Below are 21,707 nucleotides of genomic sequence, written 5' to 3' on the forward strand. Positions count from 1 at the left end.
GGGGCATGTTGTTTGCGGGCGTGGTATATCTGGCGTTGGAGAAGGTGATTGGTGGAATTGGTTTGGGGGGAGGGACATGGTGTTTGGGGGCGTGGTATATCTGGCGTTGGAGAAGGTGATTGGGGGAGTTGGTTTGGAGGGGGCATGTTGCATCAGGCCTTGGAGAAAGTCAGGGCGGAGGGTTAGGGTTGGGGGGGCATGTTGTATCAGGCCTTTGAGAAGGCCGGGGTGGAGGGTTAGGGTTAGGGTCTGGAGAAGGTGATTGGTAGAGTTGGTCTGGAGGGTTAGGGGGCATGTTGTATCAGGCCTTGGAGAAGGTCGGGGCGGAGGGTCAGGGTTGGGGGGGGCATGTTGTATCAGGCCTTGGGGAAGGTCGGGGCAGAGGGTCAGGGTTGGGGGGCATGTTGTATCAGGCCTTGGAGAAGGTCGGGGCAGAGGGTCAGGGTTGGGGGGCGGGGGGGCATGTTGTATCAGGCCTTGGAGATGGTCAGGGCAGAGGGTCAGGGTTGGGGGGGCATGTTGTATCAGGCCTTGGAGAAGGTCAGGGCGGAGGGTTAGGGTTGGGGGGGCATGTTGTATCAGGCCTTGGAGAAGGTCGGGGCGGAGGGTCAGGGTTGGGGGGGGCATGTTGTATCAGGCCTTGGGGAAGGTCGGGGCAGAGGGTCAGGGTTGGGGGGGCATGTTGTATCAGGCCTTGGAGAAGGTCGGGGCAGAGGGTCAGGGTTGGGGGGCGGGGGGCATGTTGTATCAGGCCTTGGAGAAGGTCGGGGCGGAGGGTCCGGGTTGGGGGTGGGGGGGCATGTTGTATCAGGCCTTGGAGAAGGTCAGGGCGGAGGGTTAGGGTTGGGGGGGCATGTTGTATCAGGCCTTGGAGAAGGTCGGGGCGGAGGGTCCGGGTTGGGGTGGGGGGGGGCATGTTGTATCAGGCCTTGGAGAAGGTCAGGGCGGAGGGTTAGGGTTGGGGGGGCATGTTGTATCAGGCCTTGGAGAAGGTCGGGGCGGAGGGTCCGGGTTGGGGGGGGGGGGCATGTTGTATCAGGCCTTGGAGAAGGTCGGGGCGGAGGGTTAGGGTTGGGGGGGCATGTTGTATCAGGCCTTGGAGAAGGCCGGGGCGGAGGTGCCCGGCTGGCCGTGGCCGTGCTCGTCCTGCCAGCGGTCCACGCAGCGGCGCCGGGCGTTCATGAAGAAGTTGCTGATGGTGGAGAGCTCCAGGCCCAGCTGCTGGGAGATGGTGTGCTGCATCTCTTTGGAGGGCCGCTTGTTCTCCTTGAATATGGCGATGAGGGTGCGCCGCTGCAGGTCCGTGAAGACCAGCCGCTGTTTTTTGGGCGCCAGGTTCCGGTCTTTGTGCTGCTCCTGCTCCTTGCGCTTGCAGGCTGGGGGGGGGGGGGGGGGGGGTTTAGGGGGGTTTCAGAAAGTTAAGGGTGGGGGGGAGAAGAAAGGAGGAAAGAAACAGAAAAAGAAAAGAGAGAGAAGGAGAGAGAGAAAAAAAACTGATGTTATTTGATGGGAATGAAAAAGCATGTTGGAAGAAAATAAATTCAGTTGTACGAGGCTGCGTGTCCAGGTCTCCAGAACAGGCTGTTTTAGTGACTGTGACTTTAAGGCTCATCGATATCCGCGAACCTCAGTTCTGATTGGCTGGCTAGCTCCAATGTGAACTGAACTGTCTGTGGTGACGGATGGTGCAGTGGGTAGCACTGCCGCCTCACAGTGAGGAGGTCCTGGGTTCGAATCCCAGTTGGCCGGGGCCTCTCTGTGTGGAGTTTGCATGTTCTCCCCGTGTCTGCGTGGGTTTCCTCCGGGTAGTCCGGTTTCCTCACACAGTCCAAAGACATGCAGGTTAGGCTGATTGGAGAGTCTAAATTGCCCATAGGTATGAGTGTGTGAGTGAATGGTGTGTGTGCCCTGCGATGGAATGGCGACCTGTCCAGGGTGTATTCCTGCCTTTCGCCCAATGTATGCTGGGATAGGCTCCAGCCCCCCTGCGACCCTGTTCAGGATAAGCGGGTTAGGATAATGGATGGATGGAGCGCTGGGGTTTATTCCAGCTACGCGCTGGGCCATGCTGAAGGCAAATGAGCGTATAGCTGTGACATCATAAAGCTACAGAATTTACGGGCTCGTTTAAATGCACATTCTCTTCATAAGGATTGTGTGGATTCATTTTAGGGACTGTGCGTTTTGATACTTGATACCGCAAGGTCGGGGGTTCGATCCCCGGTGTAGCCACAATAAGAGCCGCACAGCCGTTGGGCCCTTGAGCAAGGCCCTTAACCCTGCATTGCTCCAGGGGAGGATTGTCTCCTGCTTAGTCTAATCAACTGTATGTCACTCTGGATAAGAGCGTCTGCCAAATGCCATTAATGTAATGTAATGATAGCAACCAGGGTAACAATACACACTGTGATTAGTGGATACTTTCTGGTTGCTGTTGCTATCGTGGTTGTTACCATGGTGCTCTGTGATTGGTGTTTCCCAGTCCCTCTCTGCTCTCTACAGTGATGTCACAGTTGCCTCGGCTCAGTTGTTTTGTCCTTGAAACGATTGAAGAGATCTTAAAGGCCCACATGCATAGTTTTCATGTTTTGGAGATTTTCATGTAGTCCTGGAGCTTTTGATTTGTGTTTTATACTGATTCAAGTAAAACAATTGCAATTTATAGTAGAAGTATGCATATTTTAGGGTCTAATTGCCATTTTTCTGAGCTGTATGTAAAACGACTTGACTTATGTTCTTGCATGATTATTTGGAGACGTTGCTAAATGTTAACACAGAAAGCTTGAACGCAAGAGGCAGAGGAGCAGTGTTAAGGACTTTTAAAAAAAAACCTACGTCACTCCTTTTTGAGAAGCTTTTGTGGGCGTTTTAGATCCTGGAGCCAGGAAAAGAACGCTGATGTGCGTGGCCCTTTAATAACAACCCTCAGTACCCAGCTAACACGAAATGTTCCCGGAATGTTTTGTCCCCGTTATAACATTGGCACTACATTGCAGCAACGTTGTGGGAGAGTTTTCTGTCGGCTGGGTGAGTTGCTTGCACTGTGGGGGTCGGGGCAGAAGGTGAGGAAGTCAGCCAGACAAAGAAACGGGCAGGTGGTGGTGGAAAAGGTGGTAAAAAAAAAAGTTATCGAATCGTTCTGTGTTCTCCCTGCCCACCTTCCTACGTCTTTGATCTTTTTACTTATTTCCAGCTGTGCTCTCTGCTGCCCATCATCCGCTCCTCACCGACCACCATTTTGTTATTTTGCGGTGGACGTTCTCTCGATATAACAGACAACTACGCGCTCCCGACATTAACCGTGACTGCAGCACGTGCTGTCCGTAAGCTCAATGACGAAGCGCACGAGCTGGTGCGTCTGAACGAAACTACCCGCCACGAACGGCGCTGTGGCGGACACTGGCGAGAGAGAAATGGACGCCGGGCCATTGAAAAGAGCCGGTTATATAGTCCACAGCCACGAGGAGGGACATCGGCTCTGCTAGGCCTCGAGAGAAACCCGGGCAGGATATTCTTCCTTCTTGTTGTCCTCACGGACACGGACTTGTTAATAATATTAGTTCTTGTAGCGTTATAAGTTGTTTAGATGAAGCTTTTGTTTTTGATAAATTGCTTAATTAAATACGTTATTACTTAATCGCCCTATTTTGTTCAAATGCCTAATTTACTTGATTTAATTTACTTAATTTGATTAACTCTGGTTCATTTGTTCAATTGTATTTATGCTCATATATAGTTTATATAATTGGTCTAATTCGGTATTTTCTTCTGTCCGAATGAGTTTTTAATGAATAGATTAGGTTTTTAATGTAAAGACCGTTGCTATCCAATAAAAGACGTGAAGTAAACCGAGCGCCGTTCACGTGCAGCCCCTCACGTGCAGCCCCCCATTCTCCTACGATTTATATTATTTTCTACTTCATTTTCAGTTTACCACCTCTCTATTACTCATCACTGTAATATCTCCCTCTCTCTCCCTCTCTCTTTCTCTCTCTCCCTCTCTTTCTTTCTCTCTCTCTCTCTCTCTCTCTCTCTCTCTCTCTCTCTCTCTCTCTCTGTCTAAGAAGAAGCGATTGAGCAGAAGCGGCTTATGCTGGTCCGTGGCGCTGTGTGTCTAATTACAGCAGTGGACCCCATCGATCTCCGCCCCCCCCTCGCAGTCAAATCTGTTTACTGCCGCCGTCTAACCCCCCCACCCCCTGGCGCGCATCCATCATTTTCATATTCTACGTCAACAGTCAACACTGCGGGCGTGCGGGCGTGCGTACCCCCGGCGCATCGCAAGAACCCGTTTCTCACTCCGGACGCGGTCGTCGGTCGCTTCTGTGGGCTTAAGGCCCGGACACACCAAACCGACGATAAGAGGCACTGACGTTTGTTGTCATTGTTTAAAATCTCTCAACTCAACCTGTGGGTGCCAGTTGGCAGTGTGGCTGCAGGCCACTGTAGCACCAACACAGCGACTATAAACAAATGTCGTACACTTGTCAACACGTATTTTTCTTCAGCTGCACTTCGTTAACTCACGACTCTAAATAAATATGCCTCTTACCGTTCCTCCCCCAAAACCCAAAGACATAACACATACTGGGGTTTTTTTTTTGGTGGGAAACAACTGGATGGTCACTGTGCCCAGTTGGACAGTGAAGATGGTCACTGTGACCAGTTTGATTACACTGAGTATATTGCGCTGCATTTTTGTTTACCTGACATCTCGCTTCGAGGACCACCCGTTATATTTCCAACATCCTATAGTTCATAGTCATGACAACAATCTTTTTCCACAGAAAGGCAATGTGGAATGTAACATCTTTTGAAGGCTTTTCAAACGAAAGTTTTGTACTAGTCACGTGTGTTATAATTTCATGTCGAATTCTCACGAAAAAAGGTACAGATCTTGTTGCTTTGTTGTTGGTTCCATAAAATCGTGGCCACGGTACCTTTTTGCTGGTAATTTGCCTATTGTACAATTCAGGATACATTCAGGAAATGTGTTCCTTAAAGAATAAAAATGCGCTTCCACGGTATTTCTGAGAATGTACCTACGGAGTTTAGGTTTTTTTGTTGTTGTTGTTGTTTGTGTTCATGTCTGTTGTTCGTTCCGCTTTCCCGCCTCATGGTGTCGCCCGGCGCTCGCGCGCTCCGGGCTCGCTGATCAATAGCCATCGATCCACGAGGAGGGGAGTCGTGATTACTGGGCCACGTGTGCCGCAGAAAACGGGAGGAAAATCGATCATTGCAGCTTTTAGCGCTACAGGAAAGCGCGCGCGCGCACACACACACACACACACACACACACACACACACACAGCAGAAAGATCTACAGATGCCCACCACACCGAGAGCAGTATCTTACTCACAACGTACATATACAAAGGGCAGTGCTCTCATTCATTTTAGATTGCCTGTGTGTGTGTGTGTGCGGGTGTATGTGTGTGTATAAACACAAACGTGTGTGCATGTAGCCTATATATATATCTAAATGTATGTCCATGTAGGGACGATTTTATTGGTATTCACATATTGTATGTGCAAATGTGTGGAACCTTTGTGCAGTATATATTAAGTGTGGTTTGACCGAACTGGCGTCAGCACTGTCTTGCACAGCAGCGATGCATCGTGGTCTGGAATCCTGGCTTTTAATCTCAGGGCTGTTGGGTAAAATCCCAGGTGGTGAGTTTCCCCTGCACGGTGTTGCCCTTGGTTCTAGGCTCAGATTGCTTCAGGATACACCCGGCAGCAGAAACTGGTAGAAAATGATCGTATCGCAAGGTGTTCTGGGTAAGAAACGTGTATGAAAATGCAGGGAACGATATCGTTTCATAACACGGGACCAATCATTCCGTCCGTCGTGCTATAGCAACTAGTCATGATCACATTTTTTTTGTTTTGTTTCCAGGTTATGGCGATCGACACACATTAGTCATGGGAATCTTGGTACCAGCAATGAGGCTGTCGCCTTGGCAATGGGTAGCAGCTGGAGCACGACCAGTGGAAAGTGTCAAACAGGAACTCGGGACTGGTGAGTTCCTGTTTCACAGAGACCTGTGTCTGCGTCTGCTCTCTGTCCAGCGCAGAGTCCTGTCTCACACTTTCCAACTGCTCCTGCTCTGTTTTTTTAAAATCTTTTGATTGCTTTATTGACTGATTCATATCTGATATTTGAAATAATCATAATGTTAATGTGGTAGATTTAAATTGTGTTATGCTTTTGCAATGGTCATACTGTTCTAATTAACATAGGGGATTCTTGTGGTATTTTATTGGGTATATCTGTCTGTATGTATGTGTGTATGTATGTATGTATGTACACTGAGTGACCACTTTATTAGGTAAACCTGTACACCAGGTTGTTAATGCAAATATTTACTCAGCCAATCATGTAGGAGCAACTAAATGCATAAAAGCAAGCAGATGTGGTCAAGAGGTTTGCAGGTCAGTATGCAGAAGAAATGTGATCTATGTGACTTTGTGACTGTGGAATGATTGTTGGTGACAGACAGGGTGGTTTGAGTAGCTCAGAAACTGCTGATCGTCTGGGACACAGGCGTGTATAAGAAGACACACAGAGACATAACAGAACAGTCCATAGAATGATGCAATACAAGATCATGTACTTATGGGGATCCAAATAAAACAAAAACGACTGGTCGTTACCAAGGTGACAGCCTCACCACTGCTACCAAGATTCCCATGACTAATGTCTGACAAAGTTTAGTTTGTGGAAGTCAGTGGTGCTGATGAAAGTACAGTGATAGTATGGCAATAGGTAGATTGTTCTGTTTTTTTTTGTGACATGGGGTAGGGGTGAGACTTTATACCAGAGGAACTGGCGCTCGGTACATCTTCAAATTTGAGGGATTAATTCTGGCCAGGTCAGGTTTCAAGTCATTTAATCATCGCCGGTTCTCAGAAGAATCGGGAATAAAAATCTGATTTGCTGCAGTCATAATGTCCAGCAAGCCTCACAGGTGAGCTTTGGTTTAACCCTTTGAGGTGTGAGGCCACAGATGTGTGACTAGAATGTTCTTAGCGGAACGTTCTAATGCCGACGTCACAATCACTAAGAGTTCTAGAACACTGACTTGGAATTGTGAAGAAAAAGAAAACCTTCTCTACTCCACAAAATGGCCTACATATCTTTATCATGCTGTTGTCAGCATTTCCCTCTCTGATTTCAGACTTTTTATTACTTTATTACATATAAAGTAAAAACATAGACACAATTACGAAAATATATTTTCTCAAAATTATGGGCAATTTCTTATCAGGGTCCTAGGAGGGCATGCCTGCAGTTTGAAGAGGAGATCTTATATCAGGTTAGCCAGGTGTATCAGTGTATCAGAAACATAATTATGGGTAATTACAGAATTGTGAATATGTAAAAGCTGAAAATGGGGTGTTTGGGAGGCCTTTGCTCATGATGACCATCACCTCATTGCTCTGGTAAATCAGAGCTGTCCTACACTGTTTGCTGAATAAAATAAGGCCAGTTCAATAACAAAGAAAAATCCCGTTCCGTTTTATTTCAGTACTGTCTGTTACTAATTGTACATCTTCATGGTAAAGAAGACAACATCCTCCGCTGGTCGCCCACGTTCATGAGGATATTATTTTGAGGGTAGTGCTTTCAGTGCGTTGGCCTTGTCTAAGCACGTACTTTGCTGATTGGTGCATTATCTTTTGTGTGTGTGCTACGACAGTGCGACGATCCAATCAGCCGCGTTTCAGTACGGGGGGGAAAAGGTGTGTGTGTGTGTTGACTAAGAGTGGGTTACAAGCAAGGACAAATAACAAATCGCCTGAGTTCTACACTGGAAAGAAACGTGTTTTTTTTTTTTCGTTTTGTTTTGCTGGTTTGTTCCTTTTGTTTGGTCCGTATTGTGGCGGTTGTAGTTTGCCGTTGTTTTAATCTGCTCACAGATTGATGGCGCCTCTATCGATTGGCCCCGCGCTTTAAAACCGTTTCACAGAACACTTATTCAACGGGCCCGGCGTGTCCCGAGCCGGGGCCCGCCCCCCACCACGCTCCCAGCCACTGCTCCGCCTCTGGCCCTGGAGCCTAATGTAATGAGGGAGAATCTGTGCTAATATGCTCACGATTCCAGTCATAATGCCTGCTTTTCCGGGGGGGGAGGTGGGCGAGATCACACATGTGTGACTCTATTGTTCTTTAATGAACGTTCTGATGCTGATGTCACAGTCACTACCGCTGACTGAAGGCAGTGGAGTTCTAGAACACTGCCTCGGAATGTTGGAAAGAAACGGACTAAAGCCATGCTGTGCAGCACGCTTACCAACACTCTGCCCTGCGTTGCACCCTGTGTTGAATTTTAAACGTCCAACCCTCCGTGCGTCGGGCCAAGGCACTGACTTACCACATGCCACCCTGGAGTACTGGCAACTGACAGCAACGGCAAAGCAAAACAAAACAAAAAAATAATATTTTTCCTCATGAAAACCCTTTGAGGAGTAGGTTTTTTTTTGGAATGCTATTTTCTAAAATGAAGTGTTCTAGAACTCCACTGCTTTCAGGTATCAGTAGTGGTTGTTGCATCAGCATTAGAATGTTCAGTTAAGAACATGCCAATAACATATTTGTGACCTCACACTTAAAGGGTTAACCCCCCCCCTTATTTTCTCTCCCAGTGGAATCGGCACCTCTGGAGCCTACCAAGTGCCCCCCCCCCCCAAATTGAGTGCTCCTCCCTTAGCTAGTATGTATAATTTTGTTCTTGTTTCTTTGTCATTCCTCTACTTGAGGCCTACCCTTTGGGAGTCAATACCAGGCCATTCTCTTCATATGACCCCCCCCCCTTCCTCTCCCTCTCAGGGCTTAGACTAGGGAAGGGCCAGCAATCATGACCACTTCAATGCTAAAGGGGGGAGGTGGGGGGCTGCTAGGTCAAGGAGCACTCAAGTGGGAGGAGAGAGGGGGGTGGAAGGGTAGGCTACAATTCAATTTATACTCAGAATCAACAGGTGCCCCTTTAAACACATTGATTTTGGTGGGGTGCAGTTTATAGGGTCATGGGGCCTTTTTATCCCAAATGTTTTTATGATGTCAAAGGGACAGTTCACTTCCGGTGTTTTTACTAATAGTACTGTATGTTTTCAACAATATCGTACTGTATGTTTACCGTGGTGAAATATCCATTCATCCAACTACTAGATTTTGATTTGGTTAGATTTATTTGATTTAATGAATGAAATCAAATCTAAATCTTAAAGAGTTAAATGTACTAGTATCAGAGTTGATTTTAATATGCACAGCACGATGCCTAACACAAAATCAAGTCTGATGAGAGTACCTTTAACTCTTAGATTTGATTCAATTCAACGAATCGAATCTAAATCTTAAGAGCTAAACGAACAACTCCGATAAGAGTACCTTTAACTCTGACATTTAGATTTGATTCAATTGAACAAATCGAATCTAAATCTTAAGAGTTAAACTAACAACCCCCGATAAGAGTACCGTATGGGGTATGTGCGGTGGTCCCGATTCATATTTTACGTGCACAAACGGGGAGTAATTTTCCTGCGCTTCTTGTGTTTCTCCTCCCTAAGTCCTGCGCTCAGCCGTTCACACGCAGCAGAACATGTGCCCACTGCCGCTCCCCCGGCCGGGCATTGTCTGCACTATCAGAAAAATCAATCAGAGTGAAAATAAGGGAGAGAGCAACAGCTGGTGGGATTTGTGCTGGGGAAGGCTGCCAGGGCGGTGTGGAGACGTGGGGGGGGGGGGGGGAGAATCGGGCGGGGTGGGGGGGGCGGTGTGAGGGGGGGGGGGGGGGGGGGGGGTCTACGGAGTAATCCGGCAAACCCCGGGTAAGCAGAGACGGCAGAGTCGGAGTCAGCTTACAGAACTTTGTCTGAAAAAAAATATGGAAATATTGTACGGGGGGAGGCTTATGAGTGGCTCCCTTTCCTTTAATAAATCGCCCATAGAGAGAGGTCATATATATGCATATATAAACCTATTCATATATATCAGGAAGTGTGTGTAGGAAAAGCATTAATTAGCAACATGTATTTGAATATATTTTTGTTAGATATGTGTTAAGGGTGAGTGCTGATGCATTTTAAATGTATGCAATGAATACATGTCATACGTATGCAGTAGGGCCCATTTTGAATATTTAAATATATGACGTACAATATATGTGTAATATGTGTAATAAATTGATTAAATATATAAGTATGTATATTAAAATACATGTCTTTTCCAAATATTTCCAAATATTTTCAGTTTGGGCATTGCTGAAGGTCATCATTGAAGTTGTTGTTAAATCATAAAAGTCGTAAAAGTACACACATATAGCCTACCTGATGTGCTCCTTTGGGAAAAATAGTGTTCTATTCTATAAATTCTATATTTTATTTGTAATGGGTTTTAAACAGAAAGACATACCTCAGAAATGCTTGTCAGTGCTTGTGATGATGATGTGATACCTACATCACATCTGAAAGAAATGCGCTTTTATTCTGAAACCCACATCCTGCGCTGTAAAATTACAGCGCTTTAATGGCAACTCTACTGTCAGAACAGTACTGCCAAAGTTACAGTAAAATGTGTTACAGTACAGACAAGCAGGCCAACTTACTACCATGACTTTACCCCCACAGTTTGTTAAAAATAATGTATGTACTTATTCACTGGAAACAATGTGCTGTACATTTTGCAGTAATTGGCAGCAGATTCGCCGGTAAAGTAGGCTACTGTAATCATTTTACAGCAATTTTTACAGTGTGTCGAACCAGCAATCGTTCGATTCCCAGAAGTCCCCGGCAAATACAGTCGAGTTGTGAAAAATACACTATTGAGCTGCGGAGGAACCCGGAAGGTTTATTCAGTTCATTAATAACAGACGCGCGGCCACACACCGCGGTGGTACGGTAATGAGAGAAACCGCATGGAATGAGGTGTAAAAGGTCGGCTGTGACGTGTGTTAAAGCCAGTTTATAGTCACAGCGAAAGAGCGTCGCTGTGACCGACGATGTCGGTGATTTAGTGATTTAGTTTAGTGCGACTAGAGTGCATTTGTACTTTTTGACAACGGCCACTGTCTATGCCGGGCCACAATAGAGCGTTCTCGAACGTTCTGCGATTTCAGTCGAGCGACACTGCGCCGCCGCGGTAAAAACTGGCCGATTGGCCTTTAAGTCCTTTGTTCAGTGCTTTAAACGTCGTCTTTATTGAGAGGCAGCCTCCCCCTGCCAACGCAGAATGTTCTCACGATGTTACCGGAATGTGTTGGCAGTGTTATAATATTGCCACAACACTGCGACAACATCGTGAGAACGTTTCCTATTTGCCGGGACAGACCAGTGGTCGCAGCACCACGTGGTTTGAATGTCACTGCGGAGTCCTACGTGCAGTACTTGTTAAACAAATTGGGTTGTCTCAACTTAAATATCTATTTTAAGATATATGTATCTATATAAAAGGGTGTGTATCTATATACGTTTCACTGGAGTCTGCAAGGCCAGTGATTACCTGAATAGATTGACTTGCTGTACTAATTTCAACCATATCAGTGAGTAAACTGGTTTTACAGTGCAGTAAAATCCCCCCGTTTAAATAAAGAGGGCCAGCATAACAACCAGAGATTCAGGAACTGACCTGTTTGGAGGGGGGGGGGGGGGGAAACCAAAACCAAAACCAAAACCAAAAACCAAAACATTAGGTAAGCATCTCCGCCAGTAGTATCAATAGTGATAATAATAATAATAATAATAATAATAATAATAATAACCATATCGGTGTTTAACTCTTTATTTTCTACAGAGAAGAGGCCTTGTGCCTTTTCGCTGTGAAGTGTGTTTGCTACCTCGTTTAAGAACGTCATTTCTGATTAGCGCTTCCAGAAGAGAACCGTGGGGTCAACGGCCAGGTCAAAGGTCAATGCATTTTAACTGCAAACGTGCAGCCGGCAGCCAGTGGAATGCCGTCACTCCGAAAGCAAAGGACGGTCAATAAAACTGTAAACTGTCTGTCAATTAAACCTGCCTAAGCTTCAATTCAATTCAGTTAAATTCTATTTTATTTGTATAGCGCTTTTTAAAATGAGAGCACAGGCCTGCTACCCCCTCAGAGCAAGCCTGGGGTGCCAGTGGCAAGGGAAAACTCCCTGACTAACAGGAAGAAACCTTGACCAGAGGAGGAGAGTTAGTTCATTTAACAGTAGTGTTATACACTCAGTGATCACTTTATTAGGTAGACCTATACACCAGCGTGTTAATGCAAATATTTAATCAGACAATCTTGTGACAGCAACTAAATGCATAAAAGCATACAGATGTGCTCAAGGAGGTGCAGCTGTTTTTCAGACCAAATGTCAGAGTAGGGAAGAATTGTGATCTAAGTGACTCAGGGAGTATCTCAGAAACTGCTGATCTTCTGGGATTTCCACGCACAACAGTCTCTAGAGTCAGCAGAGAATGCCGTGAGAGAGGTCAGAGGAGAAGGGCCAGACTGTTCAAAGCTGCCAGGAAGGTGACAATAATACAAATAGCCACACATCACAACAGTGGTGTGCAGAAGAGCATCTCTGAACACACAACACGTCAAACCTTTAAGTGGATAGGCTACAGCAGCAGAAGACTTTTAAATACCACGTAAATTGGTCACTGAGTGTATGTAATATATAAATTAAATTGATACATTTTATGAATAATTATACAAATCATTAATAATGCAAATAATAATTATGCAGATGACAAATATAGATGATTATCCAGGAAGGCCCGGTTCTGGGCACAAGGACCAGCGGCAGTCTGATAAAGGAGTATTTTATTTATTTTCTATTTAACCTGTATTTTACTAGGAAGTAGTCAGATTGAGATTACATCTCTTTTACAAGGGAGTCCTGGAGTGTAAACTGCTGAACAGAACATTTGAATATTTCTATGGCAACACTGGCCAGCTTGGAAACTAACTTTAGTTTAATTCTGTTTGTTACAATACTATGCCGCACCTCTTAAAGTGTCGAGAAAGTCCTGATCATCAAGCTCCCTTTTCACCGTGGTTGATAGGTGGTTGTGTGGCACATCAGCTTGCCAAGTTGCATATGCCGTAAGAAATGTTAATTACACAGTGGTCCTAATAATTAAGAGTTTGAAAGAAAGGGGAAAAAACTATGTGTTTTTAATGTCTTAAAGGTGTTACCTCAGGTAAAAGACTAATAATTTTGTTTCTTCACAAACTAAGTTCACCTAGTTTAGCAGTCACTAAACCTAACTTGCTTGTGAAGGGAAACACTCATTTTACTTGAAGTCAAAGTTAAGGATTCAATACAGGCTTTTAGGTTGAGTCTTTTACTAAATCATTTAACATTTACAGTACCTGTAATGTTGTAACTATTACCTGCTGAAAAGGGGCCAATTGGCATTCTAAAATTGTTCATTTTATTTCATTACAATTTTTTTAAAAGGTGACTATTCAAATTAAGTTTCAAGTTTCACGTTTTTTTAAATGCCTGCCTAACAGTGTGTATATACCGCTTTGAAACGTCTGATTGCATATAGGGCCGAAATAAAACGACTGCAACAGCCGATACACAGATATTTTGCGATAGATAGACAGATAGATGTATAGATGTATAGACAGACAGATAGATAGATGGACAGATAGAGAGAGAGAGAGAGAGAGAGAGAGAGAGAGAGAGAGAGAGAGAGAGAGAGAGAGAGAGAGAGAGAGAGAGAGAGAGAGACAAACACAGAATTCGGAGTTTGTGAAAACTGCCATTAAAATACACGCTATAAAGGTGTAGGAGCTGCAGTGGGGGTAGGCTGGGTTGGGTATGTGGGTGGGTGGGGGGCGGTATCGATAACTAACCGCACCGTGCAGCCCACCGGTCTGCCTGGAATCGATGCGTTGAGTGGGGGTGATCTGATTTTGGGTGCGGTGCAACGTATTCTCTGGCGCACAGGCCGGATCTACTGCGGGCGAGAAACACGTCATATCAGCCACTGTTCCCGCCGCGCCGCGGCGTCATGAGCACAAAGATAGTATGACAAACCAAGCTCTGCAACCGAAAGTATCGCACGCGCCCCTCAATGTTCGGCGCAATAGGCTACAACTGCATTATCTTTTTAAAAACCAAAAAAAAAAAACCAAAAAAAAAAAAAAAAAAACCCATCAACGACAATAATAAAAAGTTATGAGCTGTTTTTATGTTTTTAAATAAAACAACACCGCTGAATTCCACAATTCCACACAGTGTTCCTCACCATCCTATGCAGAAAATGGGCCCTTTTGCGCGATTTCTCTCTCTCTCTCTCTCTCTCTCTCTCTCTCTCTCTCTCTCTCTCTCTCTCTCTCTCTCTCTCTCTCTCTCTCTCACACACACACACACACACACACATTACAATGAGGACTTGATTTAATAGCTAGTTTTTTTCAAAAGGTTGGCACAGAAATGTATTTTGCCTACACACACCCTGTTTTATTCAATTAAAAATGTCAATGTGAGTTTGCAAAGACATTATTTTCACACACACTGTCTGTTCAAGACAGATTATTTATATATATATATAATATATGAATATATATTATATATATGAATGACGCAGTTGTTTAAATGAGGCCTAGCATCGCAAGAATTGTCTTTTGACTAATTCGACTGTGTAGGATATACAGGCCTAATGGACCACATATTTCCTTTCTCCGTAACTACAGTCGGAGCATTTAGTCGCCTTCCTTGTCCTAAAGGTAAATTACGTAGCGTTTAAATATAGAACATCAATTCAGCAATTGCTCTTTTCCAAGGCGACTAAAGGAGAAACGTGCATTCACTAGGCTAGGTGTACGGGAAACAACATGAACAATCGTACAGCTAAGAATAAGAATAAATACATGTCGCAGACATTGTGGTGATAGAACAACCGTAATAACTGGCGAATTCAGCATTTGGGTAGGCCTATATATATGCTTAGCGATGATGATAATGCAGCTACTGGGTGTATGGCAAGTGTGATGTCCTTGTTTTATTCGTCTTATTTTATTCAGCATGAAAGAAGCCTGTATGCTGTGTTTAATGGGGAAATTGTTTATCTGTCGATACAATAAGACGGTTGACTGTTTTTGGATACGATGAAGTACGGTAGTGTAAATAGTCCAGACTGGTTTTTCACAAATGTGAACAATTTCAACGGCCAGAGCCACGCGCTGATAGTGTGCGCAATTTTGTATTTGGAACATTGTATACTGCCTGTAACCGTTAACGGGTTTTTTTCTCCAGTGGTTCGTTAGATAGCCTGCCAATTAATTACTGTAGCCCATTCAAATTCCTTTTGTTGATTGCGCACACCATAGCCTAAAGCCCAAATTCTGCAGTTTTGCTCAGATCGATAACGGTCAACGTCGGTGGGGTTTTGCTGGTTTTTTTTAGGAGGTGTGTAGATTTGAGGGAAAAATCGAGTCTCCTTAGTCATGGGGTGTGAGGACTGTGCGAGAATGTGTTTTAACCAGAAGAAACTCTACGCGTCGTTTTGTTTCGAGGGGATGTTTTTTTTTACCAATTAAAACCAAAGAGCTGGAACCCCTCGCTTTTGAAATGGCCAATGGACAAAAACAAACTTGGACAGCGGGCCCAGTTCAGATATAGGCTACGGAGGTACTACATTTTAAATGGCTCATATTTTAACGTAAAACTCCTGACCAAAATAAACTGCAGGACAAGGCCTATGACAAACCCCTATAGGAAATAGGAAATCCGCTATTCCTTCTGAGAATAAAATCCAAAATCACATCATGCTGATCTGTAGTTTGACATTTTTGACGTCGTAGTATAATATCTCATGTCTTTGTGAAGGGAGTTGATACCCATGAATTAAGAGGTGAAAATCGGTTAAACTTGCCTGGGTGTCTGAAGGCCAAACGCGAGGGGGGGGGGGGGGTGCACTGCTTCAAGTGCAGTTAGATAACATATTATTTTTATAAAATTACATTAAATCTTATTATATTTATTTTTTATACTCCACCCGTTGCTGTCCGGTATTTTTGTGTAGGCCCGGCACTAGAGGTTTCACAAGGCGTGACTCTTGGGGTACAACTAGGCCCATTTTCACCACAAACACGAATATACAGAAAAATACAATGTGTCTTTATTCTAAATTATTTTTTGTATATTTCCATGTGAAATGTAGGCCTATAGATCTTTTCGCAGTGGCTATTTCACTTGTTCATTAGCCAATATGGGTAGCCCAATAGTTCAGTATAATATTCAGTATAGCCTAATCACGAGTAAACAAAAATAAATCGTTATATAAACACTGCTTCACGTGTCTAACAAAGGCTTTGTATTAAATTATAGATGACCGAACCTGAATAGGCTACACAATACTACGATAGGCTTATCCAAATAGCCTATAAGAAATACATTTTGGGATCATATAGCTTCATATGAATTAAATACGGATATCATAATTTTAAAAAAATCACCTGTTTCTCTTTTGTATTGTCAACAGATGATATTTTACTGCATTTCAGACTTTAGGTTGACCGCAATGCGACTTGCCGTGCTATAGACTCCCTAAAACTGATGACGGATTTAGATATACATCATTGCCACTGTATTTGTGTTTTTAAAGGCCAAATGAATTAATGGCGCCCTGTAAACAAACCGGGAATGAATAGCCAATTATACTTTCAAGTAAGTTATAGCCAGATTGTGTAAGCCTGGGCTACTTATTTTAAAATGTGGACTTATAATAAACATATAATAAAAAAAAATAATAAAAACTTCATCACATAGGGGTGGGCGTGCGTGCGACCCAGTGTGTGGTGTGCGTGCGCTTTATTTCCGCGGTTCCCCTTTCAGTTGAGTTGTCCGCGTGCGTCGGCCATTAAAGGAGCCATTATCGGTCCTTTAATAAGCGATTACCCTTCAGGGTGAGAGATAAGCGGGCGAAGAAGAAGGGGAAGACGAAAGTCGGACATTTCCGCGCCCAAATCGCTGGAGATTTACAACACAAACCCCCCCCCCGCCTCCTATCTCTCTCTCTCTCTCTCTCTCTCTCTCTCTCTCTCTCTCTCTCTCTCTCTCTCTCTCTCTCAACCAACGGTCGTACACGGGACACAATATTGGACGGACCGAAATACACAAGGTTTTGCAGGTTTTTGTTGAAAGATAACGTAGGCTACTCACTGATTGACCTGGGCCTTAAGCAAGTGGTTTAATGCGTAATAAATAACGGTTGAAATTAGGAAACAGGAGTAACTTAGTTTAGCACAGGGAGAATAATCGGGAGAATAATATCGCTAGTTATGTAGAGATACTCTGCTATTGGGGCCAGCTTGTCAACCTGAGCTGGCTCATTGAATATTTGTATAGCTACATATGAAGCCATGGCAGACTCAGCAAACCGGAGCCATTTAACGCATTATTTGTTTTTGCTCAATCCATGGTTTATCCACTCAAGGCGGACACTTTCCTGCGCAGTTTGTGAGCTTTTTTTGTGTGTGTGACGATAAGCAGCTGACTAAACTGCCTGAAGGCCACGACACGTCCCCGTCCCTCAGTGACGCCTGGAAGGCAGCGCGCGGCTTTGCAGAACTGCAGAACCAGTGGCGACAGACTTATCAAACTAGCTCGCGCAGTAGTGACGTAGCGACTGATTTTATGAAAACGTATAAAAGGGGAAAAAGGTGCCAGCGAAGAGGTATGCGCGCATCATCTGAGCCAGCTGACCAACCGGCTGTTTGCAGTCTGAGAGGCAGCAGCTGCCTTGCAGGTGTCACTAAAGGACGGAAACGGGCCTTGGGCCTGTGCGAATGCTGGAAATGAAGTGCGAGACGGTGCTTTTGCTGGCGAGTGCCTCTAGATGGTGTCCTAGGCAAATGAAAGCCCGATAAGGGTCCCTGCACAATTTGGTGGCAACATTTCCCCTTGCGGTACGTAGGTTGGCCGGCCGAATGCAATATTGGTCGAGGTAGTCATCTGACGTCAGAGACGCCGGAATGATTCCCTCCAGATGGGGCAGCTCGACGACATGCTGTGGCCAGAGGGGGGCGCTGTCGAGCGCCCGCCGCTGTCCGTGATCTGCGGTGATTTAGCTCTAGAAAAATGTGATGGTTTGTGGACATTTCTCTCGGCTCGAAATGCAAGCTTTTCCACACCGGTGACAAAATTCGCAATATATACATTTTACTTACACATTGTTTTTTTCAGGATCCTGATAACACCTACTCTAAACGTTTTTGAATCAGCTTGAATCGATTTTAATACGTTTATTAATTATTATTATTTTAAACGACCTTTTAGCTGATCATATATCTTGTTTGTGTTAAGGGATGCAGTGTAATAGGTCTTACGCGTTTTTAACTGAGTAGGCGACATTAATTGAAATCTAAAAAGGTAATATTACACTGCACCAGTATGTCTGATCGTCAGTGCGTTCCTGCTTGCAAAACTAATGCGGCCCAGCATTTGACAGAACATTAGCATAGTCGCATTTTCATGACTGCGTACGACACATTGATTGTATTAAGGGTATGTTTTGCTGAGGGAAGTCGTCCGTTTAGGCGAAGTTTTGCATGTTGTGTATTTTAGCGCCCGGTTATGTGTATGCGCGTGCTGCAGGGAGGACTGTTGATTTGAAGGCTAGTGGCGTAGCTTGAGGGGGTGGTCGAGGCGAGGGTGGCTGGCTGGCTGGCTGGGGCTGGGTGATGCGGTGGCTGCTCCGGCGATGGAGGGAGAGATCGGGGGAAGGGAAATCGATACGGATTCAGAACGAGTCGGATCGGCCTTAACAGTGTGCAGCGTATGACCGCACTCTATAACCCAATCACATACGCACGCGCGTGCACGCACGCACGTACGGGCCTATGCGCGAAGGAGACCCGTGTCTTTAGTGCCTTTAATATTACATATAGGCGCGGTGCACGCGGGCTACTCGGTCGCGGCAACCTTCAGAAGAAAAACAATCAAATGACATCATCCAGATAAGCTGATATAAACACAAAGGAGATGTCACCTCCTGGGGATATGATTGGAAATTATTCAACATGTATCATCACAAAAAATTCAGTCGGTTTGACTCACTGAAAATATAAAATACCTGGGGAATCATTTGGGTTCCCCCCCAAATTGGGTCCCCCCCCCACTTAAATTCTCTGGTCAGGCACTTGAACGTTAATGCTGTCTCTGTATTTACCACGCGCTTTACTTTGCTTACATGGAGGAGGGACTCAGTTACAGCAACCATACCATCCTCCCTCTCCCCCCCCCTCTCCCTCTCCCTCTCCCCCCCTCTCTCTCCCTCCCTCTCTGCCCTCTCTCTCCCCGTTTCACTCTCGCTTTCTCTCTCTCACTCTCTCTCTCCCTCCCTCTCTCCCTCTCTCTCCCTCCCTCTCCCCCCTCTCTCCCTCTTTCCCTCTCTCTCTCTCTCTCATCCCTTTTGCTTATCAATTATTAAAGGGTGTATTGATCATTTCAGCAGTCCGTCTCTACCTTCCCTGGCTCCAGAAGTCAAATCAAGCTAATCCTCCGTCGATCGCAAGTACAGCTCAGTCTCCTTTTCATGATATGGCATCCCCAGTTATTTCACATTTAACCCACAAACATAGCTGATACCGGACGGGAAAATACGAGTGTTATTTCACATTTAACCCACAAACATAGCTGATACAGGACGAAAAATACTAGTGTTATAAACATTTAACCCACAAACATAGCTGATACAAGACCAAAATACTAGTGTTATGAACATTTAACCCACAAACATAGCTGATACAGGACGAAAAATACTAGTGTTATAAACATTTAACCCACAAACATAGCTGATACAGGACGAAAGATACTAGTGTTATAAACATTTAACCCACAAACATAGCTGATACAGGACGAAAAATACTAGTGTTATAAACATTTAACCCACAAACATAGCTGATACAGGACGAAAAATACTAGTGTTATAAACATTTAACCCACAAACATAGCTGATACAGGACGAAAAATACTAGTGTTATGAACATTTAACCCACAAACATACTGATACAGGACGAAAGATACTAGTGTTATAAACATTTAACCCACAAATATAGCTGATACAGGACCAAAATACTAGTGTTATAAACATTTAACCCACAAACATAGCTGATACAGGACCAAAAGACCAGTGTTATAAACATTTGTATTCGCAATGCTTCACAAACACACACGCACACACACATTTTAATGCCAGTGTATGAGTATGTGGTTGTCCATGTGGCTGTATGTGTGTGTGTGTGTGTGTGTGTGTGTTCGAGTGCTTACTTGCATGCATGCAATGTGCATGCATACAGTATGTGTGTGTGCTTGCATGTGTGTTTTTACATGTGCGTGTGTGTGTTGGTGCACACGGAATGGAAGATTAATAATGAAAATAAACAGAAAATGATTGTGGCAATGATCAATGTTAGGGTTAGGGTGATGTATTTTAGGGGACCAGCCATCTTCCCCCAGTCACCACGGTAACTGGTGTCACATCTGATGGGTGTTGGGGAGACCATTTTGAGTTCCTGATCGTGTACGTGTCTGACCCAGTCAGCGCTGTGATCAGCTGTGTGTGTGGCTGCTCGCATGTTACTGCTCATGTTCCTGATGAAACGGCTGCAGAAACACACTGATTCTCATCCCTGCACTCGTTCACCAATCTTCACCACACACACTCTCACATACACACACACACACTCACACATACACAGACAGATAAACACACCCACACACACACACATGCTCGCATACACTCTCACATATACACACAGGTACACATACTCGAACACCCACACACACAGGTACTCATACACACTCTCACATACACAGGTATGCACACACTCACACACACACAGATGCACACACTCACATATACACACAGGTACACACACTCGAACACCCACACACACAGGTACTCTACTCATAAACACTCTCACATACACACACACACACTCACACATACAGGTAAACACACCCACACACACACACATACTCGCATACACTCTCACGCACATGCACACACACACACACGTGTGTTGGGCGTCCGGTGTGGGGCGATATTGGCTCAGGAGGTAAAAGCGGTTGTCTGGCAATCGGAGGGTTGCCGATTAGATCCCATCCTGGGTGTGTCAAAGTGTCCTTAAGCACCTGACCCCCAAATGCTTCTGACGAGCTGGTTGGTGCCTTGCATGGCAGCAAACGCCGTCGGTGTGCGAGTGTGAATTGGTGAATGAGAAGCATCAGTTGTACAGCACTTTGGATAAAGGCGTTATATAAATACGGGCCATTTACGCACTCACACACACTCACAAAGACACACAAATTCACACACTCACACATGCGAGTGCACGCACACATAAATCACTAAATCACATTGAAAAAATTACATGGGGCTGTTACACAGATCACTTTCCCTTTCTCTTTCTCGGCTGCCACACAGTTGAGCTGCAGCTCACATTTGAAAAATGAATCTTGCTTCATTTCATCTTGTGTTTATTGCCAATTACCCCTCCTCTCCATACGGGCTGTGTGGTGAATTCTTTGGCACTGTGTGTGTGTGTGTGTGTGTGTGTGTGTGTGTGCTAGTATACGGTATGTGTGCATGCCTGTGTGTGTGTGTGTGTGTGTGTGTGTGTGCTAGTGTTCAGTATGTGTGCATGCCTGTGTGCATGTGTGTATGAGTACATGTGCATGTCGGTGTGTGGGTATGAGCGTGTGTGTTTGAGA

General features: G+C 44.9%; 1 protein-coding gene across 1 annotated transcript in view; it reads right to left on the reverse strand.

Moving 5' to 3' along the window:
- Positions 1-1,089: 1,089 nt before the first annotated feature.
- onecut3b (one cut homeobox 3b) overlaps positions 1,090-21,707 on the reverse strand; it is a 28,352-nt gene continuing 7,734 nt past the window's right edge. The window contains exon 2 of the mRNA XM_061243700.1: positions 1,090-1,376. Within this exon, the coding sequence (XP_061099684.1) occupies positions 1,090-1,376 (287 nt within the window). The remainder of the gene's footprint in view (positions 1,377-21,707) is intronic.

Source organism: Conger conger, chromosome 5 (genome assembly GCF_963514075.1).
Source record: "Conger conger chromosome 5, fConCon1.1, whole genome shotgun sequence".
Classification (NCBI taxonomy): domain Eukaryota; kingdom Metazoa; phylum Chordata; class Actinopteri; order Anguilliformes; family Congridae; genus Conger; species Conger conger.